General features: G+C 38.0%; 3 protein-coding genes and 1 pseudogene across 3 annotated transcripts in view; 2 read left to right on the top strand and 2 right to left on the bottom strand.

The window, feature by feature from the left end:
• Nucleotides 1-1,142: 1,142 nt before the first annotated feature.
• On the top strand, nt 1,143-2,166 carry LOC149117761 (melanocortin receptor 4-like). The gene has a single exon (XM_089285745.1). The coding sequence runs from the start codon at nt 1,234-1,236 to the stop codon at nt 2,164-2,166; it is 933 nt and encodes a 310-aa protein (XP_089141871.1). The 5' UTR covers nt 1,143-1,233.
• Nucleotides 2,167-3,077: 911 nt separating this feature from the next.
• Nucleotides 3,078-9,198, bottom strand: LOC110052328 (carbohydrate sulfotransferase 11-like). Its single transcript, XM_020758447.2, has 3 exons — nt 9,044-9,198; nt 7,220-7,287; nt 3,078-4,454 (listed from the first exon to the last, which is right to left on the bottom strand). Exons 1-3 carry the CDS (start codon nt 9,153-9,155, stop codon nt 3,630-3,632), a joined length of 1,005 nt encoding a protein of 334 aa, XP_020614106.2. The 5' UTR covers nt 9,156-9,198; the 3' UTR covers nt 3,078-3,629.
• Nucleotides 9,199-12,029: 2,831 nt separating this feature from the next.
• LOC149117762 (core alpha-(1,3)-fucosyltransferase-like) lies at nt 12,030-14,037 on the bottom strand (annotated as a pseudogene).
• A 2,866-nt stretch (nt 14,038-16,903) lies between these two features.
• LOC149117763 (uncharacterized) overlaps nt 16,904-20,092 on the top strand; it is a 3,354-nt gene continuing 165 nt past the window's right edge. Inside the window, exons 1-8 of the mRNA XM_089285774.1 lie at nt 16,904-17,028; nt 17,206-17,275; nt 17,385-17,411; nt 17,779-17,822; nt 17,997-18,053; nt 18,167-18,212; nt 19,097-19,330; nt 19,422-20,092. The exon at nt 19,422-20,092 is cut by the window's right edge and continues 165 nt beyond it. Coding sequence (XP_089141900.1) covers nt 16,948-17,028; nt 17,206-17,275; nt 17,385-17,411; nt 17,779-17,822; nt 17,997-18,053; nt 18,167-18,212; nt 19,097-19,330; nt 19,422-20,047 — 1,185 coding nt within the window. The 5' untranslated portion in view covers nt 16,904-16,947 and the 3' untranslated portion in view covers nt 20,048-20,092. The remainder of the gene's footprint in view (nt 17,029-17,205; nt 17,276-17,384; nt 17,412-17,778; nt 17,823-17,996; nt 18,054-18,166; nt 18,213-19,096; nt 19,331-19,421) is intronic.

Below are 20,092 nucleotides of genomic sequence, written 5' to 3' on the forward strand. Positions count from 1 at the left end.
TGCAGCTGCGGGAGCTAAACGAACTAAAGATGTTTTTTGAATATTTTTCATTCATTGTAAAACTTTAAATAAATACTTTTCCGCTTTTGATAGCTTATTGCTTCTCGAAATATTACACTTCAAGATATTATCAGTTTCAAATTAATGCAAGACAATAAATTAGTGCATAGCAAATCTTCTTGATGTTTTGTTCAATGTCTGTCGACAGTTTCGCAGGAACTAAAATTCAAAAGAATGTTTAAAATACAAACATTTAAAGAGCTAGTAAAACTTAGTAACTGGTGAAATTTGTGGCTCTTTGGGCGAAATATTCGAGGAGAAATTGGCTTTCAAAAACTGCAAAATTTCTGGGTGGCAAAAGCGCTAATGAGCTCATACATTCTTTGTAAAATTTTGAGTTTTTAAACCCGCATTGCACAAAAATATTCAATACATCGGGTTCAAATTCCTTGGGACAGTTAACAATGCTGTGCCCTTGCAATATTCAGAACTAATATTTTGTAGCTCCATCAGAAACTGTATTGCTGTGCTAATGAAGTAACCATTGTAAACAAAGATTCTCTTATTCTGTGATAGATGGTGAGTAGCATAGCAGTGTGCCCTTGTTAACAAAATGACGGCCACTTCTTGGCGTTTTCGAAGTGTTTATGAGGAGGAATTAGATGAAGGCTTGGACGATCAGTAGATTTATACTAAAACTTATAGATTATTCGCTCTCAATTTCTATGCGTGATAGCTATAACGCGATAGAAATCTCGAGCTCTTAATCTAATTGTTTAATAGAAACACGAGTGGAAGTTTGGGATAACGAGAAATGCTGTGGGAACACGAGCCGACAGGCAAATTGTCTTTCGACAGCTTTCTCGAGTTCTCCCAAACTTCCACGAGGGTTTCTATTAAACAATTAGATTATGACCTCGAGATTTTAACATCGTGATAACAGTCAAAAGGGCCAATAATAGATATTCGTTACACGTATGATCATGAGCAGAACAGAAAAGGAATGACTCTACTGAGCTAGGCAGATAAATCTTCGGTGTTCCGCTTGTGTTCAAAAGTCCGAAGAAACAATTCCCTACCTTCAATTATAGGGATATTTCTTACCAAAAGTGTCACGCTTACTTCTTTGTCGTAGACTGAAGCAACAAAGCAACGGAACAGGCTGCCAGGCTAGCTTCGTTCAGGCCCTCTAACGGGACAAGAAGTATCACTGGAGGTAGTATAATTGGGAAGATGGCAAACTTAACCGAAAATAGAAACTATACCACAGCTCAAACGTTACATTGTGTGCCGAGACATTATGGAGTATATGAAAAAACATTTATTTTAGCGGCAAATATTCCATTATCAGTCATTGCATTTCTGGGGAATATTCTGATCATTGCTGCTCTTCAAAAGGTGTCCATGCCATCTCTTCATTCAGCATCAAGAATTATGTTTCGTTCCCTAGCGATCACCGATCTCTGCGTGGGACTAATAACACAACCTCTGTTTGTCAGTTACTTAATTTCTATAGAACACTCCGAACGTTGTCACTATCTTAGAATCCTTTTATTTACGATAGGTGCACTATTTTCTGCTGTGTCGTGCTTAACATTGGCAGCAATTAGTGCAGATAGACTGCTCGCTCTGTCGTTAGGGTTGAGATACAGGCATGTGGTGACTTTGAGGCGAGTACGGATAATTGTTATTATTTGTTGGTTTTATTGTGGCTCTGCTGCAGTTATATTTATTTATAATGAACATGCCCAGGAGGCCCTTGCCTCTTTAATGGTATTACTCTGTGTTCTAACCTCAACCTTCTGTTACACGAAAATCTATCTTAAGCTTCGACGTCACCAAGCTCAAGTACAAAGCCATGTTTCCCAAGGACAAACGAACGGCGGATGCATACCACTGAACATAGCGCGATACAAAAAGACATTGTCCAGTGCATTGTGGGTGCAATTGACATTAGTTGTTTGTTATCTTCCATTTGGTATAGCCGTTGCTATATTTGCCATAACTGGATTGTCTACGCCATCTTTTGACTTCGCTTGGGATGTATCGTTTTCTTTTCTTATGTTAAACTCAACTTTGAACCCATTCCTGTATTGCTGGAAGATGAAGGGAGTAAGAAAAGCAGTGAAGGACACGGTAAAAAAGATCTACTGCTCGTCAAGTTAACTGAGATCTGGTACTGAATCTAAGGGAGCGGCTGCAGCCGAACCTTTCCTAACTGAGAAGGTAGACAGTTCGCTTGTTTCCACGGAAACGAGAATTCACATTATCCTCACCTCCTGTTACCGTACGCCCCTTTGGTATCTGTATAAATTAAAGAGGGACTGATTATAAAGACTGAGCCTCTGTATAGCAAGCTTTACCTGTCCAATACGTATATTCATGCATGAAAATTGAACTTACAAAGAAGGTTAGCGAGCGAAGAATCCTATTAGCATCTTTATGAATTATCTAGCAGCTAATGTAAATTCTGAGTAAATTTTTTATGTTCTATAATTTAGTGTGTCCACAATTAGTGCCTATCGCACTAGATGTATTTGACATGTAATTAAAGTTATTTATTTATGTTCCAAATCAGAAGTTTCCGTTTAGAGAAATACAATAAAATGTTTAATATGGAAATACGCTTAGCTTTGTTTGCGTTCAATCGTTTCAGCGGCTTCAAGTAAATAAGTCTTACCTGTCTCTTCTGAATATTGGGAGTTTCGTTTTTGTTATGTTAGGAGTTCAAATTTCCCGCGGGTCGCCAGGTTTATTTATTTTTGCAATCTTGATTGGAACTTATGAAGCCACTGCGCTGTTGGACGTTTACAAAATACAGCAGTGTGTAAATTTAAAGAGATAAAAGAGCATCTAATCGTTTCTAAGTCATATTCCAGCGGCTATGTTCAATTGCAACGGAAATCTCCATTTATGATAAATGTTTGGATTTCTTCAGAGGGTGTCGTCTCGTCCCTAGTTATGACGCCTCTGTACGCCCTAGGCACTCTTAACATAGAACATTAATTACTCCCAGCAAAGTATAGTGACGCATATATGAAGTACAGACTGGAACCAATAATGAGCACGAGGACAAATTTGAAAATTACAAAAACTATTTTGTCATTAATATCTGTACTTAAAATTCTTTTATATTTATTTATCTTTCTTGCAATTTCTTCGTGATTGACTCGGAAGAATGGAAAATTTCATAAACATACTTGGCAGTAGTTAATTACAAAGTAGTTACTTCATTGATTTCTTGGCACTAGCTATGTTTCAGCTCCCTTTCCTTTAATTTTTTTTAACATTTTTAAACGTATTAATCTTTCAACCTTCATGGTACATAAATTTCCTACATATATATTAATAAAACGATGTGAAATTGAATTTTGAACTTGTTATATAGGTTACTGACTACTTTTGTACTTCGGACCCGTCGACACTACGCCGGAGAAATTTGAAAACGCAACAATCACCGGTCATTCCTTTCTGGTGCACAGGCCAATTTCAAGCTTAGCAAATTTAAGTTACATTACAGTTGCTAAACAGATAAATGCGTTATTTTGAGACGATGCCTCCTGGAAGTAAAAAAAAAGATCCTTTAAACATTGTTGTTACTTCACAAAAAAAATAAAAGTAGCTTCTCACTAATTGGCCTCGTTTTCAAAAAGAGTCTTAAGAGGCCCTGGGAACTTGTAGTCAAACATTTCCAAGGTGGGCCTGTATAAGTCAACTAACTTGTTGATCCATTTTAAGGGAAGCTTCGAGTAGTAACCGAGCATAGATGTAGCTGTACTGGAGATATTTTTCTCTTGAGCCTTAAAACGTTTTGCTTGATCAGGAGATAACTTTGCTGCTTTTTTGAAATCTTCAATATCTTGATTAAAGGTTTCATAATGACCAATGAAGTCGTACTTCATTGCACACATGCCACAAGTATGCAAGTAGTTGTCCCAATGCCAGTCCATTATCGGACTGCTCTCATTGCTTCCCTTGGTCACTAAATATTCTATAAATTCCTTGAAAGTGATGTCATCGAGCTTTTCACGCGCATGCTCAGTTGCGTTGGGCCGGAAGTGCTTGAGAATCTCTCGTCCATGAAGTTTCAACATTCGATGGTCAATGCCCCGGATGTACACAAACTTGTCCTTGTATGCGGAGAGAAGTCGCTCGAAGGGCTCCCGAACAAATGTAAACTTGAAATAGTTTTTCAGCATGTGTTCCCGGTGGTCTTGAGGGTAGTCCAGAAGAGTCTCATGGGGTGGTCCATCTGTAAAACGAAGCAGCATTGCTCTCCATTGCCTGGATCCGACTTTTGGCGTAACACAGTAGAGCATATTTAGAGATTCGATCACGTCGATGTGACGTGGGACTGGCATGGTATTGTGCCCAGTCTTTCTACAGAACTCCTCAACCAGCCGTTTGCGTGCGTTCTGTCTAGCTTCCATTGAAGAGTGAAAGGGGTTTAATTCCTTTAATAAAAACAATTGAACAAACAAAAAACAAAACAGAGACCGTGGTTTGCAATGAGGTGATGTCTCAACAACAACAAATAAAAGGGCAACCTTAAGGATTATCTCGTTTCTCCTTAATTGTCTTGGTCTGCATTAGATAGAGCCCAATCGGTGAAACTAACCTAAATTACTGACAAGTTCCGTAGCTGCAAATATTTCAGCACACTATCTAACGAATAAGTCGAATAATGATAAGAGGGTTTCAATGAGGTTGTGCATCTTATGGTTAACCTGTTGATATTTTGGCTTTTTTTTACGGCTAATGGTTAATTTAGTTTCCTTATGGTTAGCAGAAAGCTTAGGAATAAATTACAATTATTTTCTAAAGTCAAAAATTAACTTTCCTTGTTTAAAACAGGTAAAAATTTTATTTTGATTATCCTAAAACATATTCAAGGTCTAAGAACCATTCTGGGAGGGAAAAAAAAGTACATATTATTTTAAGAATTGCAGACTAATATGGTCTAATATAGCTTACAAGCCACAACACAAGACACAAAAAGGTGTTGACAAGAGATCTTGAAACTTTAACGTTCGTTGCTAAATTTTTGACAGTCAATATTTTTTTACGGCTTAAGGTTCAAATTTTGCAATTTTTACGGCTAATGACGAAGTTTTTGGCCCGTTTTATGGCTAACAGCTAACCCCGTTGAGACCCTGATAAGTCATCGGCGGGAAGGCTGCACAAAGTGGCTATCGGACTGTATGGTATCTGAGGCCTCCCAGCGGATCTGATCTGATGTTAGATTTCTATGAACATTTAAAGTCTTTTAAGGTCAACATTAAAAAAAAAAAAAAAAGAAACGAAACCGAGGATTAGTAAATGAGGCTTCTTTCCTGAGCGTGATAACAATGGGGTGACAACAGCCGCTTTAAAAGTTTTGCTCGAACTAGTATATCTTTGTATGGTACGATAGTGGGATCTTTAAATATTTCGCTAAGCAATGGTTGATATTGCATTAAATGAAGTTAAACGAGGGTGACAGACCGTACATGGCTGGACTCCTACACTTCTTGACATTGGTATTTTTGCCGGTTTTTTTTTTTTTTTTTTTCGGTCTCGCGACACTTGTTTCCGAAGGGCACTAAATGCTGCGTAGTTTTAGGAGGACGCGAGAGTAGAGCCGTGAGAGGTCATAGGTCTGTGTGGCTTCCGCTGTTATCCGCGTGTAATTTGTAGAGTTTAACACCTGCTTTTTTCCACGTGCTAGTTTTTTCCGGCTCATTTATATTGCAAGATATATCCGACCCTCGTTTAACACCGGCGTTGCTAAGCGAAATATTCAAAGATCCCCGTATCATACCATACAAAAGGGGCAGATCCTTAAAGATATTCTAGTTCGAGCAAAACTTTCAAAGCGGCTATTACACGTGGATAGGAGTTGCGTGGGCCTCTCACCCCACTGTTATCACAAAAGTAGAATTATTCGAAAAAGTTTGCTCACCGCAATTCTTTGAAGTACGCGCTGTCCTTGAAATTCTAAACCTCATACAATAAAATCTAAACGGTCGGTCCAAACAAATGCAGTGGATTAATGATGAAAAAGCTCAATGTTTCCAATGGTTACGGATTGTCAAAAATAGGAAATTGCTGAAAATTTGGTTAATTTGTATCACAAGGGGTTTCTTTGTAAACAGTATTTGTGATTTCACTGTCATATTAGAGGTTTTCTGATCTGAGATCTCGTATAACTAAAGATTGAATACGTCCTGACAGAATTCTTTTAAACATAAGTTTCTAAAACTTGACATTTAAAATCTCCGACAATTTTTCGGCTTCACTAGAGACCTTTAGATACATGTTGATCGCAAACGTCTAACGGCGATTTGAGGTTAGACGTTTTCCCGCCGTTCGGACATAAATCGATTTAGATTGGAGTAGACTGGAGCGAATAGAAATCGTCCTGTCAATGCATTAGAAATTGTCAAAATGACGCCAATTTTGAAGAAAGAAAATAGTAAGTTTTCTAGCATGTACAGCTTTCTAAAGAAATAAAGCATCAGAAAAAAACATATTCAACTTAAGCAGCCGCCATAGTGGATTTCCACTTGGGATCAGTAGTGTCTCTCTACAAACCACAACAAAAGGCTGGGCAATTGTTTACATGCCTACAAATTATAACCAATTTGTAGAAAAAGGGTTACGTTATTCGATTTTGGCATTTATACGTGGCATAAAATAAAATTTAAGGCCATAGAGCTTGGGCTAAATGACACGTGAAAAACCTACCTCTTGAAGTTCAAAACGCGAGTCGAAAGGTAAAGGTAAAGTCTGCATGGGAGCCAAGTGACCCATCAGGCCGGAGCTTATCCCGGTTTCTGTAGCATGAAGCGACTAGGAGTATTTCTACTCCCCCCTGGATGGGATGCTAGTCCATCGCAGGGTTACCCCCAGCATTAAGTTCGCCGGTACCCATTTATACAACTGGGTGGAGAGAGGCACTGTGAGAGTAAAGTGTCTTGCCCAAGAACACAACACAATGTCCCCGGCCAGGGCTCGAATCCGGACCGCTCGATCCGGAGACGAACGCACTAACCATGAGGCCACCGCGCCTCGAAAACGCGAGTCGTAAACCTCAATGCAAATGATGACGTCTGGCTCTGGTCATGTGACCACCAGAGGTTTGGCGGTTGCGAAAAAAGTAGATTTAAAAGTCTCTATTCTTTGACGTTAACGTGGTTTGGCATCGGTCTTAAAGTTCAAAGTAAAGAGGGTGACATACCTGCGAATCGGATCCCTCTTTTCTAAGCACAGGATCATAATTTCCTCCTTGGTCAAGATTCAGGCTTACTAAAGAGAAAAAAAAAACGACTACTGTTTCAATAAGAAAGTGGCTTGATAACGTCTTTCGCAACCACCCTTTGACTTCCCTTCTAGGGGGAGATTACAGAATTGTTCTCTAAAACGATCTCACTGGTCCGATCACACCGGTTTGTATGGCTTTTATAAACAATGGGGTAAATTCAAATAAGACGCAAAAAAATCGCCCAAGTACCTTTCCGGAGAAAAATATCCGCAAAAAGTTAAAGGACGCAGTCGAAACAATTGGTGGTGTCTAAATAGGCGAATCTTCCTGACGTTGTTTACATTTTAATTTCCTCATCAACACACGACTTTGCACAGAGAAGGCATCACGCTGGACGCAAATTGACTAAAAAAATTTAAAGAGCGTGTGAAACTTAGTAATTGGTAAAATTTTTGGCTCTTTGGGTAAAATATTTACCGAAAAATTGGCTTTAAAAAACTACATAATTTCTGGGTAACAAAAGCGCTAGTGAACTCGTAAATTCTTATCAAAATTTTGAGGTTTTAAACCCGTTTCGCAGAAAAAGTATTCCACACGTCGGGCTTAAATTCTTCGAGAAAGTTGATCGTATCATCCCCTTTTAATAGTCAGAACTTATTTTTTTTTTTTAGCTCCATCAAAATCTGTATCGCATATGTTAATGAGGCAAACATTGTAAACAAAGATTCTCCTATATCCTCTCAACTTGTGTATACGCCTAATTCTTTTCTGAATAGTCCTTGCTTTTTCATTATGTCTTGAATTTTGGTCTAGATATCATTGCAAGATTGTTATAATTGTTATTCAGAGGGAACAGACTTGCGATATTATTTCATTTTTACAACCTGTTAATAACAAACGTGTTTCTAAAGATATTTGAAAAAAAAGCTTTGAATCTAACCGAGAAAAATAGTTCCAAAGGCCAAGAAACTGTTCAGAAAAATGCCTGAAGGGTATGCTGACATATCTCTCCACGAAAAGAAAACAAATTTTGACAAAAAAATATTCCAATCGAAGGATTCGTAATCAGAGATTCATTGGAATTTCACGGAGAATATTTCAGTTCGCTTGAAATATAAGATTACAAAAGGATTCTAAGCAGTTGCAAAAATATATGCTGTTAATAAGATATGCAATTGAAAATTCAAGGTATCTAAGGCAACAAGGAGTAAAACTTCAACAGCCGGCGTGCTCTATTGAAATACACAATTATTATAAAGACGACAATAAATATAAAGATTAGTTTCGAAACGAGTTTTGAACGCGGACCATATTTCAAAGCGACAAAATTTGTAATTTCGTTAATTACAATAAATCTGTCGAAATGCTTATTATCGAAAGCTTAATATTCGTTTAGATCAAGACTAAAGCTTGTGTGATATGATATTCTCTTACTGTTGTGAAATTTCTACCGTGAGATGTGCTCATTTTGTAACTACATGTAAGATTAAATTATACCATTCTGATACTCGAAGTCGAAGCTCTATCATATCTTTGGTGTTTTTCGAACCTTCGACCTAAGATATCAGTTTGTATGCACACAAACAGTTGGCGGGTTGCCACTACCTTACAAGCACAATTTCTCCCTACGTGTAACAAGATGTCACTGTTGTAGTGATGATGTTTCTCGTACAATCTCTTTCATTTCTTTTTTATATTCACTGTGTTGTTGCATTGATAAAGAACCTCAATACATGAAAATTCAAAGGAAAATAAATTACCAGTGTTCGAGGCGCCCAAGACAGATAAAAAGTAACTTACTTGGTAGGATCTTAATATTGTCTTGTACACCATTTCTTCCGTATTCCCTGTACACCCAGGTTACCGCAACAAGTGCAAGAGCCAGCCCTATGATCTTAAATTTCGTCTTCATCGTAACCACGATGGAGAATGAGTGATACTGCGTCGAATTTAATTAAAAGTTAGCCACGTTCAGAATCATTCTTCGAACGTATCAGTTTTGCACCATGGAAACGAATTTGGGGGAAATGAGCACCGTAAATTTGAATTTTGAATTGGTTGTATACACGCAAACGTACAGTAAACCGTCTTTATCACCAATTTTTTATTCTTTGAAACTTTTCCTCGCCTTTAGCCCATGCCGTCATGATCACGTTATCTGCGGATAGCCACCAACAAAAAATGACGTGTTGGTGGGCATTTAAGTCTAACAATAATTTTGCTGTCATTTGCTATAAATAATATCATGCATATGCGCATGCGTGATAAGTGTCCACTACTGCACAAAAATTATCTTTAGTTTATGACGTATTCCAAATTAAAATAAAAATTTGCACTGGCTCGAACAAACAGGAAGAAAAAATACTGCAACGATTGAATAATAAAATAAATGTTTAACTCGGTTGTCGCAAAATGTTGAGAATTTTGTGTCTTGCAGATCAATTATTCGCCTCAGCCGAGCCTTCGACTTCAGTTCGGCAAATAATAACTGTTTTGATTGCTCCTCACTGAAAAAAATCATGATTTTTCAACCTTGAATGATAAAAATTTCCAGCTATCCTTCACAGTTTAATCTTGCCGAAACAAGGTGTCCAAAAGCGCATGCGTACAAGTATGAATTTGATATATATTTGCCTGTCAGCTTTCTCGTTATGATTCAATAGTTTGATTTGACATGTTTGATGGTGACCCCACTTGTTTGCTAGAGAGACAGGTAGACGACAATAGAAACAAATCGTTTGTGATAAATGGCCACAAATGTGACGAGTTTAATTGAAACTAAGGTTACAAACAAAGATTAAAATCTCTTCAGGAAAGGTGGGGTTAAAACTTTCGCCACAAGCCACAACAATGTGGCAACCCCACCAAGACGCTGGCGGAACTCTCGAAAGAAAAGGCACAGCGAACAGTGGCGCCACAGCCCCGGACTGACCAGCGTCACCGAACGAAAACAACAGGGCGACGTGCATATCAGGTCGCAAAATTTAAAATTACGAAAACTTGGGTAGTATTAATAGCTGGTTTTCACGTGACGTCACTAAAATTCAAACAACAAAACTATTGATCTTCCTGAGATTTTACTTTAATGATGTATAAGAGCAGCTGAAAATTAATATTCATACAAATTTTCGCTCCGAATGGGTTCTTGGTTTTGTGATACACTACGCTTGAATTTCTAAGCTTTTGCGTGACGCGGCATTTACCTGACGGCCTAGAGAGCTGTCATGATGGTTAAAAAAGTGACTTATTTCGGGGAACTTGGCTATCTGAACAGTTCATGTCTTAGAAAAAGTGTTATTTTGATGTTCTAAAGTTAATCGAGGGATAAATTTGCGCTTTTGTGGCAAAACTCAGTGACAAATGTTTCTGGTGGTTTCCGGCCGCCATGTTGGTGCCCATACGGATGGACACCAGCATGGCGGCTCCATACAAATCTCTGTAAATTTGGGTTAAAAAATTTCTTCGCATATCTCGCATAAGAAAAATTGCTGTGACCAGAATTTTGGCGAGAGTCTTTGCATATTTACCTTCTTTTATTTCCCAGATTCTGGACTTTATCTATTGACCGGTTTTGTTTTTTTATTTTGATCTATTTTGAATTGCGTGACACTGAAAACCAGCAATAGCCCGGAAACAGCCCTTGTCTGACACAACCGGGCAACAATATGGAATAAAGCCAACTATAAGTAAACGATGACGCAGATCTTATACTAAGGAGATCTGGCGAATACAAACGCTGGCAATGCCCTAATAAAGTATTACCATCAAGTTAGAGAGTAAATGAACGGCAATGAAGAAGCAGTCCAATACCTGACCTTCGACATTGACCCGACTAACATTGTAACAATAATGTCACTAACTAACTGAACAGGCTAAGACAATTGGGGATAGACTCGCGATATGCTAAAGAGTAAATTAATATTACCCAAAGAAGCGAGCAAGCACTGTGCTGAACAGATGCACCAGAAGGAAGTCAGTCAATGAAGAAGCAGTCCTATACCTGACCCAAGATGGTGTGGCCAACGTTTCTTTATGGTAATTAATTTAAACAGTCATTTCCAAGAGAGAGAAAAAAAAGACAAAAGAGCCATTTGAGAAACTGAATTTGATCTTAACTGTAAAAAAGTAGTCCCCCTTTACATAAACGGATCGTTATGTAACTTCAAGTGACAATACTAGTTAATTCCTTCTTTTTCTCAATCAATCAATTTATCAATCAATCAATTTATCAATCAATCAATTTATCAATCAATCAATCAATCAATCACTCAATTTATCAATCAATCAGTCAATCACTCAATCAATCAGTCTTATCAATCAATCAATCAATCAATCAATCAACCGATCGATTGATCGATCGATCAATCAATCAACTTTATTTTAAGAGGGTCACAGATAAAAGTTTCTGCAACTATTGAACCTGTGGGCCTCTGAATAAAAAACATAAAAAATCAATAAAAAACCTAATTCTTTAAAACTTAATTAAAAATCTCATAATCTACTATAAGATCATTACCATACTCAAATTTGAAATTAGCCGGCAAAAGCCCTGTGTACTGTCTTAATCCTGCAATGTTAATCCACCATACCATCGTCATACTGCGGATTTATATATGACCAAATGTAAGTGTGATGAATACCTTAATGATGGTGCCTTTTCTTTGGTTCGCTTTGGTGGAATATTAATCCTCGTTTGGTCGTCAACATACCATGGCTCAGTGGGATAAGTCGTTTTAGCGAACCAAACAGCAAGGTTGCATGTGATTACATTCCCTGGTGTCTTAATTGTTAGGAATCGCATATTCTTTGTTAAACCGCGCATTTGCAGGCTAAAAAGAAGCCCTTGCGGCCTACACCAGATCCACTAACTTTGGTGCATCAACATTATTTTAAAACATGATTAATTTGCTTGTCAATTCAAGGCATTTTATTCGTCCGTCCGTCTCTCGGACCATGATCGTTTGTTAATCTTTACCGCTGTTATAGATGAAAAAAATTACAATTCCCTTTGTCAGCCCCTATTAATGATGTCCAAAATACGCTCTTTGTCAATTTCACATGATCCTTTTACACCCCAGAAATCTGAAATTTTATGATAAGTTTTGACAGGTCTTGTAGAGTCGTGGAGGGCCTGGCACAACTGACATAACCAAAACTTGTACTTGACAACCTTGTATTTGGTTTTCCATTTAAAGTATTGATTACTCCGTATCGTTCTTATACAGATACTTCAGATAATCTGCAAGGTCTCTAACAGAATCAAAGTCAGATGCGTTAATAAAAGAACCAGGAACTACCAGTTCGGGTCTATAATAAGCACCTCCAAGAACTATGGGGACCAATCCTTGCTCAAGTGAATTTCTCCAATACTTCTCTGTTATGTAATCAAGACACAAACTATTTTCAATTGCGAGGTAGAACTTATGACACTGAAACTCTTCCAAACAGCCATTCCCCATGTTGTGAGGACAGCGCGAGGTATTGTTTGTTTCGAGTAGAGTAGCACATTTTCCAAACACACTTACTCTCACGTGCTTCATGAGTGCCCGGACAAATGCACATCTATGTCCACCACAATGTTGACTAGTACCGAAAACTGCCATTTTATCCTTCCCTCGCGCGTAGTTTATGCTGTTGCCAATCTGCACGTCGACAATACCGTCTGTTTTCGTCCTCTGACTGATAGCAATCTTGCCAGCGTCATCCGCTAGTCTCTTCACCAACTGGTTTATTTTGGATTTTCAAGGAAGCATAGTATCCATAAGGAACAAATAAGTCCGAATCTCGCCGATACGTTGCCGTCCAGTTTATATACAGTCCATTATATCTTGGTCCTATTGACAACACCCCAGGACTCTCCTTTGAGTACAAGACCCATCTCTGTACCGGCAGCCTGTTTCTTGTTAATTGTTCGATATCAAGTCTAGGAGAAAACGCTACGGCGTGGAAAAGGACCGCATCGCTAACGTTCAGTAGACTTCTGTCAAAAGTGATCTGACATCTGGATTCTTCACACGGAGTACCGTCCCAATCTGCACTTGAAATTTGTAACTTTTCGCTTCTTCAGCATTTTTTGGACCTCACGGTTCGTAAGGGAACGGAGTGTACACCGAAATCAGCTTTGTTTGTATTAGCTGAGACAATTCAGAGCTTGTATCATGGATAATCATCATGCATATAATGGAAAACTCGATGGAACACCAGGGTGACTACGATCGTACATAAAACATATCGGATGTTTCTCTTGTGTCTTCTTGTCAGCTGGAAGAAGCAGCGGGAAACCACCCTCAATTTTGCTCTGAATGCGTCCATTCTTGCAGGTGCAGTTTTAATGGCGCCGTCTTCTCTACCACTACCACAAGGAACTGAAGAAATAACTTGTTATCACAGAACTGCCCCTAGCGAAAAACATGTTCCACTGTGCTGATGGCCAATAGTCCAGTTTCGAGTTCAATTATGAGTACAATTATGTGTTTTTAACTAAACCGTTTAATTTTCTTCTTTTCTCTTTCTAGCCAAAACAACAACAACAACAACAGCACTAGCCGTATGTTAGATGCTAAAAATATTTCTTCAAGAAGTTATGCCGTGCGTCAGGCTGGCTCCAAAATCACTTTAATACCATCAAGACACCAGACACCAAATCAGTACATTATTCGAAAACAGAAATGTTATTTCTCTTCAGTCTAAGAATATTCGCAAAAATATTTTCAGCATAAAATCGGCAGAAAAAAATAAGCATATTCAGCCTCGGCCGGAACAACAATATTCTTGTAAAAAAAAAAGAGTGTGTTCGTTTATTTGTGTCACAATATTTTCAGAGTATTCCAGCGAAGAGCGTTAGATAATTAACAGAGGACCTAGAAGAAATTCGTTTGAGTTAACTGATCTGCCCTCAGTGATATCAGATATCTACCCTGGTGACAACGTAAACGGCATATTACATCTTCTTTGTAATTTCAAGTAAGAAAATATTTAAAAAGGCAATTCATTTGAATGCTAGCTATTGAAAACAACAGCTACCCAAGCTAATCACGAGCTTGTTACTAACCACACGTGAAGTTTATAAAGTTTGTCAGGTCAACTTACTAGCCTGAGGCAAACTTTGATCTTCTTTATTGCGGCTGTAAGATGGCATATGGGTTCAGGTACAGCAACAAATCATCACACGAATGAATTCCACACCTTGTCAATAGACAACGCCATTTTGAATACAAAAGCTTTCATCTTATTTAGGGCTGAATTTTAGAAACCTGCGATCATCGCAACCACACATGTTATGAAATGGCAGAAAGCGCAAAATAAAGTGCAGCTTTCTCTTAGATTAAAGTTGACGTTACTTGTGCTTACTACAAAGTTACTTTTAGAATTCGGTAAGTCAAATTTGATCGAATCTTAAGTTGGAGAAATTGATATCCGTTTATATGATGCTCGGAAAATTCTTGACTTTGCATAACAACCAAACTGTTGTTAACCAAGAAAGCGTAGCGGAGAACGAAATAATGGAGATTTTAAATAACTACGTCTGCGACGCCGAGGAAACAGTCTGTTAATAAAATGAATTGATATCTGTTTTACCTTCGAATATAGTGAAGCTAATTAGTTTGTTTCGCTTTTCTAAAACTCGAAACTGAATGCGAAATACAGCGTAAAGTTCGAAACGTGAATTTTGAAAATTATGCGTCGTGGTCCAGACAACCCAGAATTTGTTCATCTCAAGTCTTTTTTTTTTTTTTTTGCAGCGGACGGTAAAGAAATGTACCAACAATTATAACGCACGCGCACAACCATTGTATATGGCCATTGGAACTTTTTTTTATGCACATGTTATTAGAGTTTTCCGCTCTCCAAGTTTGCTTTTAATGTCAGTTGTTTAAAGAGATGTGTTGTTTTCAACAACCGAATTAAACCAGTTAAGCGATCTGGATTAAATTTGTATTAAATTTGCCAGCTGATTTATGATTTGAGATAAGTCTCCACCAAACTCTATTAACCGAACTTCTATTATACCTGAACTCGAACACAAAGAAACAGTTTCGATAAATAACTTTGACTGAGTCGGCAAGGTGTATGGCATTCTCGTCCCCAGAGACCTCGCTCCTTTTGGTCAACACCAAGAATCGCAACCTCTGGGAAGGTCCAATTATCTGATAATGCGCAGAGTAATCGTTTCGTATTCTCAGCCAATCAGATTTGTCAGACTTGACTCTGAGCATGCACAGAGTGACAGGAAGTCCGTGAATCGCGTACTTCCGTTGTTGGATTTGGCCAGAGGTCGCGATTCTTGGTGTTGACCAAAAGGAGCGCGGCCTCTGAGGACGAGAATAGGTATAGGGTAATTATCTTATGAAAACGCGTTTCACAGCTTTGTTAACTTTTAATATTTAATCAACAGTAAGGAAACAAGGCTACAATGTTTGCGTATATTTCTGCAGCACATTTAACACTGGACGAAAAAATGGATTTACCAGGGCAACCAAACTAGAGCAAAAAGTGTAGCAAATGCCACATTTGCAAAAATTTGCTCAAATCTGCTCAGGAGCAAGATTGATATTGCACTAGATTTACCACCCGTAGCAATGACGGTAAATGCCACATTTGCTCAGGATTTGCGCCTTTGCAGGATTTGTGAGATCTTCATTTATAAATGAAGATCTCGCCAACAAAATTTGTGTATTTAAAGACAATATATCGATAATCTCGTCTTTTGAGTTGTCTCAAGCTAATAGTTATCTTATTTTTAAGTTCAATCAAACTAACTTTACTCTTCACTGATTTCACTCAATCTGGTATGGAAGCCCTCGTTCCTCTTAGCCAGCAGCCGAGAAAGAAGAATTCTTAAGCGTGCGCCGTAACAAACCAAGAGTTCCTGTAGGGTACAAGATTACATTTGATATTACCGGCCTAAAATAAGCATGCGCGTTTTAAAAGAAATAAGAAATAACTTGCTATGGAGCCTACAAATACATCATTTTTAATGCGACAGTCAACAATGTTGCACACTGAATCCATTTCATTCACTAACGATGTACTTGTGACTTTCGCGTACTCACTAATTATAATACGTACATTAGGCCTAGGCCTATACATTACTATTACGGAAAGCCTAGAAACAAGATTGTTGGAAGTTCGCAGTCACTGCGTGGCTCCATTCTATGAGGTTTAACTGTAGAACTTGTTTTTAAACAGGAAGATCGCGGGAATTATCGACACACCGATTTGCGGAAGAAAGAGTCATAGCGAATCACACCACTCACACGTTGACACCTGTAAGCGTGACCTGTTGGTAACGCAATTCAATTGTCACCAGCTAGTCACGGAACTGTCATGGCTGAAACCAAATAAACAATGGACGGTGGATTTTTATTTGAACACGTTTTTGTCGACTCTTGTTTCTCAGTGAATTTTATTTGCCGAAAATTTCAGAAACTCAATGCCTTTTGAAAATTCCAAATCATGTATCAGCGAATAGATTTCAAATATGGGAAACACAATTTCAAAGAATTAAAAACTGATTGATGGTCGATTTCCTGAAACAACTTGGCAACTAAATTATCATAAAAAAGCAAGTCTAGCTATTTGCTCGTGCCGTTTTTTCCCGTTTTGCTATAGAGTAAATAATACTTCTGAATAAAAAGTTTATAATTATTTATTGACCAGTTCATTTACTGAAGAGGAACCTTGGTGAAAAAGAGGAAGTTAAAATGTTTCGCTTGCTTACTTTGTTCGTTTTAGTGTTCATCTTACGTTCTTTTGCAAGCATTCAAAACAAATCGACTGACAAGGCAAGTTCAAAGTTGAAGGCAAATATTCTGCTCGTGAATGAATTGTTCTCATAACTGTAAACTGTTTGCGCCAATTTGCTCAATTGAACATTTCCACGCGGGTTGTACGAAACTGGTCGAACTTCGGTTTTGCAGCGCCATCTTTCTCGATATTGATGCGTTGGGTTTGTTTTCTAGGTGTCTGCGAACGGAACACAGCAAAACCAGTGTAAAGAGTCGTCCTCGAAAGAGTGCTGCACTCGTGACGGTGAAAACAGAAAATAAATAATTCTTTTACAAATCTCAAACGGGTAACATGCCTTAACCGCTCACTGTATTTCCGGAGTAATTTTGCTTTTGTCGTTCTTCATTTTTAGGTAGAGACGGTAGGGATGGACAAAATGGTAAGAAACAGCTATTTATCAGTTCGATTTCACTCTACTTGAAGGAAAAATACCGGTAATTGTCGAAAGGCCAGTCACCAACAAAGTCTTTGTAGAGACTACTTTCGCTCGTAACCATCAAGCACGACAACCAAACTACTTAAACGATTCAATATTAATTACTGCCATAAGTTGTCCTCAAGTTCGACCAACAATTATATTTTTACCAGATTTTCACTATGGACATCACAATAGTTGAGTTTTCTTGAGTACTGATGTTTACCGAGAAACGTTTCTGAAATGATTGCAGGACTATGAATTGTCTCATCTAAGATTACAAAATTACAAAGAGCTAGACGAGATCGCTTTTCTATTCTCTTGATTCTAGGGAAAGATGGCCGTGACGGACGTGACGGGTCAAGCGGAGTGAAGGTTGGTGAAAAAATAAAACTCGCTTTTGAATAATTTTTGATTTGTTTTCTTCTCTCGTTAGCATGATAGTTCTGATCATTATCTATTAAGGGATTTTAGGCAGAATTCCTTTAAGAAATCCGCAGAAAGCAATGTAGAATATTCTAGTTATTGAAAAAATTTTGTTTCTCTTAGGGAGAGAAAGGCGAACAAGGAATTTGTCAAGGAAATACTGGACTAAATGGCGCAAAGGTGTGTAAAGTTGTTGTTATTTCACCAGCAGCTCTTTTGTTCTAAAATTTCCGCGTGATACTTTACGAGATTGATTCGGTTTTTGATTTATTACTTCTCTTTATTATAATTAGGGCAAGAAAGGTGAACAAGGAAAGAGTGGAATAAATGGCACAAAGGTGTGTTAATGCATATTCCAGTTTTGCAACATGGTTTCAGTTTTTGATTATTTCTTTTTTTTTTTTTTTTTTTTTAGGGTGACAAAGGTGAGAGTGGCCTACGAGGAAATGACGGTACAAACGGTACAAAGGTCGGTGAATCTCTTGTTACTATAAACAAATCGCTTTGTTAAAGTTTAATTATAGTCTTTTTTCACTTCATTATATAAGGCCGTAAAAGGTGAACTAGGAAAAACGTGAGTAAATGGCGCAAAGGGGTGTATATTTGTTGCTCTTTTTTTTTCTTTTTTTTTTTTACCAGGAACGCTTTTGTACTTAAAATTCTATTAAATATTTCACAAGATAGTCCAAGCTTTAAATCAATTACTTCTGTTTATTAGGGCGACAAAGGAAAACAAGGACTTCGAGGAAATGACGGAACAAACGGTGCAAAGGTTGATGAAGTTTTTGTTCAGTATTAAAAATTCGTTTAGTCCAAGTTTAATTTTAATCTTTTTCGTATTGCGCAAAATAATTCCGTTCACTGATGGCTTACGATAGCATGAAAAAGAGTAAAGCATTTTATTAGTTTAAACTTTTTGAAAAGTGAAGAGGCAAGCAAAACTTTACGATGACAAAATCACAAGGAACACTGGCAGTACACCACTTTGCAAGACCAATTCATGTACTTTTACATGGGGGTATTTCTATAGTATGTAGAGACACTTTACCCTCGGAGTATGAACAAGTAAAGATTATCTTTGTATCAAAAGCTTACCTCCGAACTCGGAAGTCGAACTCAATTTCCTTCACTTCGTCTGAAAGATTCGAAAAATTCAACAAAATGATATAATATGCTAGATATTTTCTTGAAAAATAACTTTTTAAAATTTTTTTTTGTTTTTTTGTTTTTTTGTTTTTTTTTTTTTCAGGGTAAAAAAGGTGAACCCGGCACGTCAGCAAAATCCACAAATGGTACAATGCAGTTTACTGAGACTGCTGAAAACTGTACTCCTCATACTGCTGGCACCGTTCGTTACAATACTTCCCAGAAGGCCTTGGAACTCTGTGATGGAAGCGCATGGTTGCCATTGTTGACTAGAGAGACAGGCCGTCACTGTCTGGATATTTTAAATTCAGGTGAATAACATAAAGGAAATAAGCAGATAAGGTCTGCTAGAAGTAAAAACTCTTTTATCTTTACAGTAATCAAAATTTATTTTCCCTTCAGGTCAAAGTCGTGGCAACGGACTCTACTGGATCGATCCAAATGGTGGCTCAACACATGACTCGTTCCAAGCTTTTTGCGACATGGAAACTGAGGGTGGGGGTTGGACTCTAGTTGCTACAAAGGTCTCCCCAAGCTTCCTCTTTATCAAAACTGCATTCTCAACATTGGCTGCCAAAACTAAAAACGCAGATGCTGCCAGTCATATCCATCCTGACATGGGGGACTGGAGAGAAGTTTTGTTCCGATTTGCTGACGTCAATACCATCCGGGTTATTTACAACAGAAAGGCAGGCACACCACAACACGGGAAAACAACGTTCGAAAATTTCCTAATGGGGAAAAGTACTTTGTCCGACACGAAAGTATATGGATTTTACAAGCACAGCTCAGCGGATCAAAATAAGAGAAATCCTTTCACCGGCTTTGCCACAATAAACAGATTGGCTATCCATTCAAATCAAGGGGTTGCAGAATTTTTTGCTGATAGCGACAAGTGGCTTAACATGTGGAATAGTGCTGACAGCTCAAACAACTACGTCACTTCCGACGACAGCCGAGCGCGTGGGACCAAGTGCATCGCGGGCTACTGTTACCTCAACAAACCAATCTGGGTGATGGTGCGATAAAAACAAACTTTAAAACAAAGACGCTTTTGAGTTAAATTAAGGTGT

Source organism: Orbicella faveolata, unplaced genomic scaffold (genome assembly GCF_042242905.1).
Source record: "Orbicella faveolata isolate gen_17 unplaced genomic scaffold, um_ofav_v1 contig_1, whole genome shotgun sequence".
NCBI classification, from domain to species: Eukaryota; Metazoa; Cnidaria; class Anthozoa; order Scleractinia; family Merulinidae; genus Orbicella; species Orbicella faveolata.

Bases quoted from the DNA above. Each gene is read 5' to 3' on its own strand.
- LOC149117761 (XM_089285745.1), top strand. From the start codon at position 1,234: ATGGCAAACTTAACCGAAAATAGAAACTATACCACAGCTCAAACGTTA.
- LOC110052328 (XM_020758447.2), bottom strand. From the start codon at position 9,155: ATGAAGACGAAATTTAAGATCATAGGGCTGGCTCTTGCACTTGTTGCG. The intron at 7,288-9,043 runs GTAAGTTACTTT...TTTTCTCTTTAG, and splicing joins CAATATTAAGATCCTACCAA to TAAGCCTGAATCTTGACCAA. The intron at 4,455-7,219 runs GTATGTCACCCT...TTTTTATTAAAG, and splicing joins AAGAGGGATCCGATTCGCAG to GAATTAAACCCCTTTCACTC.